Genomic DNA, 12429 nt, shown 5'->3' with positions numbered 1-12429 from the left:
CTCAACTGGAGCAAGAATAGCGCATGTATCCAGTCCATAGGAGGGGAATGGCGCAGCAAGCCGACACATCGAGTGGGGCTTACAGTGTTAACTGGCTTCTATGTGAAGAGAGCACACTGGAAGCAAACGGTTCGACAAGTAGGCTATAGAATCTAGCGAACGTGTTAGGTGTGGCCCAGCCCGCAGCTCTACAAACATCTGTTAGCAAGGTACCCTGCGCCAACTCCCAGGAAGCGGCTACACTCCGAGTGGAGTGAGCTCGCCGTCCCGGGGGACAAGGTGCATCTTGGGACTCATACGCTAAGATGATGGCATCCACTATCCAGTGGGCCAACCTCTGCTTGGAGACAGCCTTTCCCTTCTGCTGGTCTCCGTAACAGACGAAAAGCTGATCTGAGGTCCTGAGGCTTTGCGTTCTGTTCACATATAACCGCAAGGACTGGACAGAGAAAAGCCAGGGCTGGGTCTGCCTCCTCTGGGGGCAGCGCTTGCAGGTTCACCACCTGGTCCCGAAAGGGAGTGGTAGGAACCTTGGGCCCATATCCAGGCCGGGGTCTCAGGATAACGTGAGAGTTAGCCGGCCCGAATTCCAGGCATGATTCGTCGACCAAAAATGCGTGCAGGTCCCCTACCCTCTTGATGGAGGCCAAAGCAAGCAAGAGAACTGTTTTTAAAGACAGGACTTTTAACTCAGCTGCCTGCAGTGGCTCAAAGGGAGGTCTCTGCAGTGCGGTCAGCACCAGAGATAAGTCCCAAGAGGGTATAGAGGTGACGCAAGGCGGAATCAGTCTCCTCGCTCCCCTCAAGAACCTGACAATCAGGTCATGCTTTCCCACGGATCTCCCATCCACTGCATTGTGATGTGCGGCAATAGAGGCAACATAAGCTTTGAGGGTGGAGGGTGACATCCCTCACTCCAACCCACCTTGCAGGAAAGAAAGCACGCCGCTGATCGATCACCTTCAGGGGGCTTCTCGGTGAGAAGAACACCACTCAATGAACAGGTTCCACTTCAGAGCGTAAGCATGCCTCGTAGAGGGTGCTCTCGCAGAAGTGATAGTGTCTATGACTGATTGTGGTAGGTCACCTAGAACCTCTGCGTCCCGTCCAGGGACCAGACATGGAGTTTCCAGAGGTCTGGACGTGGGTACCATACAGTGCCCCGTCCCTGAGAGAGAAGGTCCTCCCTCAGGGGAATGGGCCAGGGAGGGGCTGTCGAGAGGAGCATAAGTTCGGGGAACCAGGTCCGGTTGGGCCAATAAGGGGCAACTGGTAAGACCTCTTCCTCCCTGACTTTGCACAGTGTCTGTGCAAGAAGGCTCACTGGGGGAAATGCATACTTGCGGAGGCCCGGGGGCCAGCTGTGTGCCAGCGCATCCGTGCCGAGGGTCCCCTCGGTCAGTGAGTAAAACAACTGGCAATGGGACGAGTCCGGAGAGGCAAACAGATCTATCTGTGTGGCCCCGAAGTGGTCCCAGATCAGCTGGACCGCCTGGGGATGGAGTCTCCACTCTCCCTGGGCCACAGGCTGTCGTGAGAGCTCGTCGGCAGCACAATTAAGCAGGCCGGGAATATAAGTGGCACGAAGCGACCTCAGATGCTTGTAACTCCACAGGAGGAGGTGGCGGGTGAGTTGCGACATACGACGGGAGCGTAGACCACCTTGATGGTTGATGTACGCAACGGTCGCAGTGTTGTCTGTAAGGACCAGTTGTGCTTGCCGAGCAGCGGCGTTTTGAGGCGTTTCAAAGCAAGGTGTACTGCAAACAACTCGAGGCAATTGATGTGCCAATGCAGTCGGGGGCCCGTCCAGATCCCTGCTACTGCATGCCCGTTGTACGTGGCCCCCCAGCCGGTGTTGGTGGCATCTGTGGAGACCACAGCATGCCTGTACACTTTTTCTGGGGCACTCCGGCCCGGAGAAACGAAGGGTCTGACCACGGGCTGAGGGTTTTAGTGGCAGGCCGGGGTAATTGTAACACTGAGTGTGCCGCTCTGCCACGCCCAGCTCGGGACTCGGCCGCTCTGCCAGTGCTGAAGCGGTCTCATATGGAGCAAGCCGAGCGGCATTACTGCGGCAGCGGCTGCCATATGCCCCAGGAGCCTCTGAAAAAGTTTCAGTGGGACCACTGTTCTGCTCTTGATTCAGGCAGTTCAGCACCGACCGGATACGTTCTTCAGGTAGATCGCAGCGAACCAATCTCGGGGACGGATGCACTTGAAAATGCGTTTCTGCACTAGCATCTTGAACAGAAGCCTGTGAAGGGCCCGGGTTCAAGACTCGCAGGCCCGGGTTCAAGGGCCCGGATTCAAGACTCGCAGGTCCAAGATTGGCCGTAATCCACCACCTTTCCTGGGTACAATGAATAACGGGCTGTAGAAGTCGGTCTTCATATCGGCTAGAGGAACCGGCTCTATCGCATCCTTCGCCAGTAGGACTGCGATCTCCACGCACATGACAGGGGCACATTCGCTCAGCACCGAAGTGTAAAAAACGTCGCTGAACTTGGGCGGATGCCGGGCGAACTGAATCGCCAAGTCTGATGGTACAGAGGAGCCAGCTGGACCGGTTGGGAAGCACTCTCCAGGCTTCCACAAACCGGGCCAGGGGGGCCAGAGGCACCACAGATGTACCCGGGGTGGGGCAGCGAGGTGGAGGACAGGGACCTGGCTCGGAAGGCCCGGGGGCGGCCCGAAGTGAGGTCTGAGTGTGCGATGCAACACTTACCTGTCTCCACGGGTCGGAAGGGGTACGGAAGAAGGCGTAGTTGGGTCCTCGAACAGCACCCGGCTGCCGACTGGTGACACAAGAGGGGACTGAGGGGTGCAAGGCTTTACAGGGTCGCACACCGCCAGTCTGACCCTCTTGGGACCCAGGAATGGAGGAATTTGCTCTTTTGACAAATCGGGCGGGAACGGTAACCATCTGAACAGCTTATCCCCCCATCCCTGGGTGGCCTGTGTCAGGGACGCTTGGTCTTACACTTGCCACCTGTCTTGGCAGCGTCTGACACAGGCTGGGCGGCCTGCCTGCGGCTGGCTCTCCGCTGAGGCCTGGGTGAAGGCTGCTGCAGTGGCCCAGCAGGAGCGGAAGGACTCTCTCGGCGATGAGCAGGCGGAGGAACTGCCACCGGCGGCGGGGTTATGGCAGCAGCGGGCTGCCGAGACAGGATGTGCCGGATGGCCTTCGTCTGCTCTCGGGTGGCAGAGAACTGTTGGGCACAGCTCTCCACCGCATCACTGAACAGCCCAACCTGGGAAATTAGGGAGTCCAGGAACCGAACCTTGTCCGCATCCGCCATATCAACCAGGCTGAGCCAACAATGGCGCCCCTGGTCCACCAGGGTGGACATTGTTAGACCGAACGTGCAGGCTGCAACGCTCGAGCTCCGGAGAGCCAAGTCGGTTGCGGTGCGGAGCTCACTCATGAGCGCACAGCCTAGGCTACCCTTGTGCATGTCCATGAGTGCTTTGGCCTGATAGACCTGTAGCAACACCATGGCATGCAAAGAGGAGGCGGCTTGCCCACAGGCTTTGTAAGCTCTGCCCGTAAGAACAGACGAGAACACACAGGCCTGAGAGGGGAGACGAGGATCCCCTGTCCAAGATGCAGCGGCCGCCGGACAGAGGTGTGCCGTGATAGACCACTTCACTGGAGGGATAGCCTCGTAACCCTTCACCGCTCCTCCGTCAAGGGTAGTGAGGGGGGAGGAGCTATCCAGGCAGTTTCTGGCAGTAAAAGGTGCCGTCCACGACCTAGTAAGCTCTCCACGCACTTCGGGAAAGAACTCCGCAATGGGAACATGAGCCATCCACAAAAGCTGCTTCAGCGTGTTGTAAGCCCAAACACGTGACGCAACAATTGTGACCGTCAGAGGGGGACAGGGAACAACCACATCCAGAAACGCACAGGTGGAATGATATCTTGAAAAAGACGCAAACGCACCCGTGTTGCTCTTTCAGGAAATGAAAAATTCTCACCAGTGCCGGAGCACACAGGGGAATGATCGCGGCAACACTGACAGGGATGGTGCAGCCTGTACCAGTGAAGCACTCACTCTCTTCGCCCTCAACCGGCCGTCAGACAAACAAACACAAACAAAAATGTGATGTTGTTAAAACAGCAGTTGAGAGCTCAGAAAGCTCGCGACCACCGCTGCATTCGCGCTGTAGAACCACCAGCACCGGGAGAGACTTCCTGAAGAAGCACCGACACACTCGCTCGTTGCAATATAACGACGAGCGGGGCGGGGCGGAGCGCGAGATGCAAATCTCGCACAATAATGTGCATTGGCTCGTTTTATCAATACTCGAAGATGACAGGCTCCCTAAGCATGATCGTGAGCGACTGAAAGGGAACCCTAGTGTTCTTTAATCAATTTTAAAGAACCCCTTACGCCAAAAAAGGTTATATATAAGGAGGTGATGTCTTGAATGTTTGCATAATATTTTTTATGTTTAACGGGTTATTTAATTTTTTTCTAATGATAAAGTATGTTTGGGACCTGTTTAATTCATAAAATTGACTTAACAATAAAAATGAGTTAAAACAATTTATTTATAACTAAATCTTTAAAATGATCCCATTATGGGAACCGTTAAATTGTAGTATAGCTTTTCTTCTAAGAGTGATACCCATAAAAAGTTTGGGCTATTAACATTTTTCTCTTGAGTCTCTTAGGCTCACCAGGGCTGGAATTATTTATCAAAAATAAAGTAAAATGAGTAACATTGTGAAATATTAGAAATATAACTGCTTAAAATAACCGTTTTCTATTTGAATATATTTTTTTTATGTATTTTATTCCAGTTGTGGCAAAGCTGAATTTTCAGCAGCAATTACTCCAATCTTCAGTGTTACATGATCCTTCAGAAATAATTCTAATATGCTGATTTAGGGCTAAAGAAAAAAGTATATTATTACCAAATGTTGAAAACGTTTTATGATCATCATTTTATTCTCATCAATATATAATTGTGACATCCGCCAGCTGGAGTGCCCATAATCTGCACCAGAGGATACTCCTCCCGACTCCTGGGCTATCACATGATGAACTTCAATTCCCATAACCCATTGCCTGGACTCATTATCAATCAATCAATCAATTTTTATTTATATAGCGCCTTTACAACAACCAGAAAGGTGCACAAAGCGCTTTCCATAAAACACATAAAAAAAAAGGCAGCAGGATATAAAAATAGCAAATTAAAGCTAATTTAAGCAGTTAAAACAAAGTAACTAACACAAAGACTAAAAACACAAAACAAGTGGTTACATGTTGAAAGCCTTCCTGAAAAGAAACGTTTTTAACTGCGATTTAAAAACACTAAACACAGTTACGTTACGAAGGGAAGTAGGTAAGGCATTCCACAAAGTAGGTCCCTGGATGGCAAAAGAGCGGCCTCCAAACTTTTTGCATCTAAACTTAGGGATAATCAAAGAAGTGTTCTGAGAGGAGCGGAGGGTTCTGGCAGGTTGGTATACATTGACCAGCTCGGAAAGGTATGCCGGGGCCAGACCATTGATGGCCTTAAAAACAAACAACAGAACCTTATACTCCACCCTAAACCGTACCGGGAGCCAGTGAAGTGAGCAGAGGACGGGGGTGATGTGTGAATGTTTATGGGTATTGGTAAGGAGACGCGCTGCTGCGTTTTGAACCATCTGAAGACGGTTGAGAAGTGATTGGTTAAGCCCAATGTAGAGGGCATTACAGTAATCTAGCCTTGAGCTGATAAAGGCATGAATAGCTTTTTCTAGATCAGCACGGGACAGGAATGATTTCACCTTACTAATAAGCCTTAGCTGGAAAAAGCCAATCTTAACGACTGCACCAATTTGTTCATCAAAATGCAATCTATTGTCGAAAGCAACACCCAGGTTACGAACAGTGGATGCAAATTGAGGCGTGAAAGGGCCAAAACTGTAAGAGCTGCAAGGTGAGTCTGGGGTGAACAGTATGTACTCGGTCTTACCTTCATTTAAATGAAGGAAATTTTGAGAAAGCCACTGTTTAATGTCCTGGGTGCAGTTATGGAGGGGGTCTAGTGCTGAATGATTGTTCAAAACTACAGGAAGGTAGACTTGAAGGTCGTCAGCATAGAAATGAAATTGTACGTTGTGTTTTGAAATGAGTTGACCAAGTGGCAGCATATAAAGGGAGAACAGGATAGGACCAAGAATAGAACCCTGGGGCACACCAGATGATAAAGGGGCAGCTGAGGAGGAAAAATCATCAAGCATTACTGAGAATGTTCTGTTGGTGAGATATGACGAGAACCAGTTTAGCACCGTGCCCTGTAGACCCACAACATGTTGTAGACGGGAGATGAGGATTGCGTGGTCCACGGTGTCAAAAGCAGCGGTGAGGTCAAGCAGCACCAGAACCACTGAGTTTTTATTATCTAAGGCTCTGAGAATGTCATTATGAACCCTCAGTAAGGCTGACTCTGTACTATGCCTAGACCTAAAGCCAGATTGAAATTTGTCCCCCATACCATGCAGATTGAGGTATGACTGAAGCTGGGAGAAGACAAGCTTTTCCATAAGCTTAGACAAAAATGACAGGTGGGATATAGGGCGGAAATTAGACAGTACTGAAGGATCAAGGTTTGGTTTCTTAAGTAGCGGTCTAACAATGGCGTGCTTGAGAGGAGTGGGAACAACGCCCAGACTAAGACAACAATTCATGAAGGAGACAAGGAAAGGGCCTACGATGTCGATGGCTTCTTTCAGAATCCTAGCAGGAACAACATCTAGAGGACAGGAGGTTGGCTTCAACTCATGAACAACTTTTTTGAGATCAACAAAAGAAACCACCTCAAAATTCTTCAGCACACATTGTGTCGCTTGGGAGGAAGTAATGACAACAGGGGCTGGTATGATAGTTTGCCTAACAGACAAAACCTTATCAATAAAATATTGTTTAAAAACATTGCATGTATTAACTGAGTAATCATTCAATACAACAGGGACTGGATTTATAACAGAGTTTATAGTACTGAACAAGATACCAGGGCGGTGGCTATTGTTATTAATGAGCTCGGAGAGATACTGACTTTTACGTTTTATATTATGTTGTGATTAGGTTCAGCTATGGCATAAGCTTGTTATAAGCCCTGCCTATTTAAGCCCTGTGTTTTCACTCTTTTGTTGCAAAGTCTTGTTAGTGTTGCCATTGGATTTTTGAGCACTCTTTCTGATTTTCACATGTAATGGTTTTGACTTTCTGCCTGGATTTCCCTGTTTGCCTGTGTTTTCTGGCTGGTTATTGTTTGGATAGTTTGCTCCATGGTTTTGACCCTTTGCCTATATTTTTAACTTGATTGTGGATTACCATAATAAAGCTGCATGTGGATCCTCAACTGTGTCAGAGCAGTTTGTGACAATAATTGACAGGGACTACTGATGGTCAAAGATGCTTGAGGTAAAATCTCAAAGCTTTATGCTCCCAATTTTATTAATAAATGAGCTAAAAACCTTATGGTTATGCCTGCTCTTCCTTGTTGTTATGCAATTTTACAGCAAAAGGTACACTAACGTAAAATATAAGCCTTGAAATCATTAAATGAATCAATCCTAATTAAATTAATTCCTCATTTAGGACAAAATCATTAATTAAACACATTGCATAAGTATGGCCTGCCATGGATCGTTAAAACACTGATGTCTAGCTCAAGCTGTGCATCTCTGGAGGCTGGTTACTGTGAACATGCTGTGAGAATCAGCTATACTTACTTTGGATGTCTGATGTCAGGAAGGGAGCGGTCCAGAGCAATATTGTTGCTGACGTAGATGTTGAAGCCGTTCTCTTTGTATACTGAGTCATCACACTCGTCCTCTATGAGTGGGTATGGTTTCCCATGCTCCCCTTTTCCTGAAACAGATGCAGTCTGACATAAGCAACCATGCTGAACACAGCCAGGACGTTGGCAAGGTGAGCATGTGTGTACTAACAATGGCACATAACACCACTCCAAAGATAGAAAGTACCACTGTGAGAACTGACAGTTTATTTTATATTATTATTATTATTATTATTATTATTTTATGACTGAACAGCTGAAGCAGCTTAACCAATAAACCTGGACTATTGCTGAATGCTGACCAGACATACTCTAGTATAAAGGCTTAACTGAGTTGCTGGCTCTGCAGTGTACATTCTGGTCCCAGCCACTTTCCACTGTCTGCCTGTCACAGTTGATGGAAACCCTACTTATCATTAAAGTATATATTCAATTAAATAATCAAATAAAAAGTGCTCTTTTCCATACAACAAAAGTGTATATAAACTACAGCCATAAATGAGTTTTTATAACTTGCAGTCTTGACCAAATGGATAAATCAGCTACTTTTATAAGTAAGAGCGCCTTTGCAGAAGATCAACAGCTAGTGTACATCACCACGTTTTTGGCGCCGCCCACTGGAGCATTGCAAAGTGGGGGCTGTAGAAGCCGGACTTCATTTCGGCTGGAGGGACGGTCTCAATCGCACTCTTCGCCAGTAGGATGGCGACCTTCTCATGCATGACAGGGGCATTGCCACCCACCACGGCATAGCGGACTCCCCAGAAGCGGGAAGGAGACCGTGCAAACTGAATCGCATAGCCGAGCCTGATAGTTCTCGACAGTGGGACAGATTGGGAAGCTGTAGCCAGGCTCCCAAAAACTGTACCAGTAGGGTCATGTGAATCACAGATGTATCCACGATGGGGCAGCAAGGCGGAACAATCGGCCCAGACATGGGAGGCGTAGCATCCCGGTGTGGGGGCGTGGTCAAATTCCGTGTCCTGACAGAGGAAGCCAGGGAAGGATGAGCGTTCCACGGCGGCCTGCTCTGACAGGGGTCTGGCGACAGAGGGGTACGAGAGTGGTTAGGCATAGCGTCGCATACTGCCATCCGCAACCTCTTGGGGCTCGGAGGAAGGGGAGTCAGTTCTTTCTTTAACAATTTTAGGGTGCCACCGACCGTGAGGCCAGCAGCGGGGGAAGGAGAACAAAAGATTCTCCCCTGGCCCTACATTGGGAGAAGGAGTGGTCCTGCTGCCAGCTCCTGAGAAGAACTGCGCCCTTGCTCCGAGCTGCCCGTCTCAGGAGCGCCGCTTAGCCTGGCGTTTAGCAGGCTTAGGGGCAGAGATGGGCTGTGGCGCCTTCCTGAGACCACCTCCTTGCTTCGGCCCGGGTGAAGGCTGCTGCTTGGGCCGAGCAGGAGGGGCGGGAGTCACAGGAGGGCGGCCTCGGCGGGAAGCAGACTGAGGGGGCTGCACCGACGGCAGGGTGGAGGCAGCAGCTGGCTGTCGAGACAGGATGTGCTTTATGGCCTCAGTCTGCTTCTGGGCGGCCGAGAACTGTTGGGCGAAGTCCTCGGCCGCACCGCCGAAGAGCCCAGCCTGGGATATGGGGGGAGATGAGAAAACGAGTTCTCTGAGTCTCCCTCATATCGGCCAGGTTGAACCAAAGATGTTGTTCCTGGACCTCACAGGTGAACATCACCTGACCCAGGGATCGCACAGTGACCTTCGTCGCCCGTAGAGCGAGGTCGTTGACAGTGCCCAGCTATTGCATGACCCCCGGGTCAGCTCTTCCCTCGTGCATGTCCCTGAGCACCTTCTCCTGATGGACTTGAAGGATGACCATGGCATACAGAGCGGAGGCGGCCAGCCCCGCAGCTCTATAGTGTAGCGTCTGGACCAATCAGACACACACAAATTATGCATTATATTTAATGAATAATCCAGCAAACTCACTCTCCCAACAAAGGCCTGTGAAACTTCCCCCAAAACTAACATCACAAGTGAAGCTAACACACTGGCAGAACGCGGTGTCCTGTTACAGGACACATTGAGACTGATAAGAGTTTTACGACCCCAAAAAGGAATTTGCAGAGGGCTGTGACGCTCACTTAATTCTTGCTGAGGATTTTAAATAAACCATGTTAATCCTATATATTCTATATATAACCACTTGAGAAATATATATAAACATGTATCTAATTTTCTCATCTAATGATTTTCTTTTTATGTGGTTTGGCCTTTGTATTCTTGTAAACTTTTGGGATTAATGTTTCCGACTTTGTTGCATACTATGGTTTACCAAAATCATACGTGTGGCATGTTTAGTCTCTATAAACTCCAATCTTCGTCCCCCATTTGTTAATTTACATTACATTTTGCTAACTTTGTGATGTATTAGTATTATAAGCATCTTAAAGATTCTTGTGTTAAACATCCAATCAAATTACATGTTCAAAGGCCTGCTTGAACAATGGGTCGTAAAGAAATTTCCCTCCAAAGGAAAACACTTCTTATTGGCTCACACACCTCCAGAGGGTGTGACATCTTCACGCTTTAAAAATCACTGATCACAAGATCAGCTCTCTTAGCTCTCTTAGCTCGTCTCTCTTAGTCCCTTTCTGAAATGCTGACATGATGCTGACAAGATGATGCTGAACTAGAAGTTTCTAAGGACCCTCCAAGTTTGTGCCAGGCTGCGGCCTTGTTTTTCCATTCACCAAAGATACTCTGAATACCACTGGTTCTCTCTCATCAAGACCACATCAGCAAAGATGAACTGGAGCCTCAACAAATTGCATCAGGACAGTTTAATTCAAATGGGCGAGACATGCAAGTATCAAACTTATTTTTAAAAGTATCTCATTATTTGATACATTAAGTACCCTTACCCCTTTTAAAGAAGGGCATGTTAGAACTAAACTGATGGTTTGCTCAAGGCTGTTGATCTGCTGAATTTCAAACAATGCTATAACTTCTTGCTTTCCTGTATTCTGCTTCAGCTCTCTTTCCCTTGGTAAACTGTATGCATGTATGTGTGTGTATGCTAGAGTAGTTTAAGTGTTTAGACAAGTTAATAAAATCTTGTTCATGTCACACGTAAAGTTGTCCGTGTCTCAAGCTCATATCTGGAGTCACTAATCACAGATCTTGTCTACTTGCTTTTAGTAGTACTGTAAAGTAAGAAAGACATTTCCCATGCCCCGGAAATGTACATTTCTTAGAGTTAATAAACAATTAACACTGAGTGTTCACGGGACAAACAGGTTAATTGATTGTAATATTAATTTACGCCATTAAGTTAATTATATTAACTGATCCAAATATTCATAATCAATTATAACCAGTTATTATTGATTATTAATATTTCATAGAGCTAATTTGCTACAATAGGCTTTGACAACGAGAGTGGACGAAAACCTAGAGGCCTTGGAGGGATGCTTTGGGTCACCACGCCAGGTGGAGGTGCTCTGGGGACACAATTGCATCGCCACAGCGTGCTCCACCGAGGGGACCCCAGTGTACCCGTTGGCCGCTGCGCCGTCGAGGGAAGAGAAGGTGGAGGACGCCGCCGGGCCACGTCAAGTCAACGGGGACTTCCACGACCTGGTGACCTCCTGATGCACTTCCACTCTACCTCCACGGAGGTCATTGAGTCTTGATCTCAACACGCGATGGGCATGTTTCCGCAATGAGAACATGACTCATCCACGAGCGCTGCCTGAGCATGATTAAAGCCCAAACACGCTAGGCAGCGCTCGTGACGTCAGGCGGATGGACCATGTGCCCACATCCAGAAACACACGGGCGAAACATCTTTAAAAAGACGCGCCTGTGCAGCTCTTTTAGAAAAGAAAAGCTCTCTCAGCAGTGCCGAGGCACCCAGGGGAGAACACGAGCCGTGTGCAAAGTCACTGCAAAGAGGAGCAGCAGGACCCGTGAACCTGCTGAACGCGCCGTCACACCAACACCGCTGAAGAGAGATGCTCGTTGCTTTTGAAGGCAAAGAGAAGCACATAACACTTCGGTTCCGAAGCAGAAACATAATGCGAGATTGCACTCGTGGCTCCTTTTATACCCACGTGCTGGGGCGGAGTTCGTGATGCAAATTACGCAGACCCATGGTATTTTCATACCATTGGCTCGTTTTCTAATAACTCGAAGGTGATAGGGCTCTCAGGCGAAACCCCCATTTCGTCATTCACTGACATAACTCGTAGTGACTGAACGAAAGGGAACGATCTCTTTCCAATCGCCCAAGCTGTCAATCACACAACGCAAGTCTGGACACTTGCCAAAACTCGTTCTGAAATCAGTGATGCTGTTACACTGCACAACGAAGCTCTTACTGTATTTACATCGTGTTTGCATTGTTATTTGGATGAAAGCAGTCGTGAGAGTGCATAAATTGCATTGCAATGATAAGATCTTGAACGGTGGTTCAACTGAAAGGAACTACCTGTACATTAAAAGGTTTTCCTTTCAGCCAATCAACATTGAGTATTCAGAACACACACACACACACACACACACACACACACACACACACACACACACATAATCCCATTTGTTTTAATACATTAGTAGCTTACATTTTGCAAACTGTGTGTGTGTGTGTGTGTTCTACAAGGAAAAATAT

At 48.2% G+C, this 12429-nt stretch overlaps 1 protein-coding gene across 2 annotated transcripts in view; it reads right to left on the bottom strand.

The window, feature by feature from the left end:
* The window catches only part of galntl6 (polypeptide N-acetylgalactosaminyltransferase like 6), a 233271-nt gene that overhangs the window by 151890 nt on the left and 68952 nt on the right, over positions 1-12429 (bottom strand). For both annotated transcript variants that reach the window (XM_084402886.1, XM_084402887.1), the window contains one exon: positions 7739-7877. In XM_084402886.1, the coding sequence (XP_084259012.1) occupies positions 7739-7877 (139 nt within the window). The remainder of the gene's footprint in view (positions 1-7738; positions 7878-12429) is intronic.

This window comes from Rutilus rutilus (genome assembly GCF_951802725.1).
Source record: "Rutilus rutilus genome assembly, chromosome: 2".
NCBI lineage: Eukaryota > Metazoa > Chordata > Actinopteri > Cypriniformes > Leuciscidae > Rutilus > Rutilus rutilus.
The sequence above is the reverse complement of the archived record's forward strand: the minus strand, read 5'-3'. Positions and strand labels throughout refer to the sequence as shown.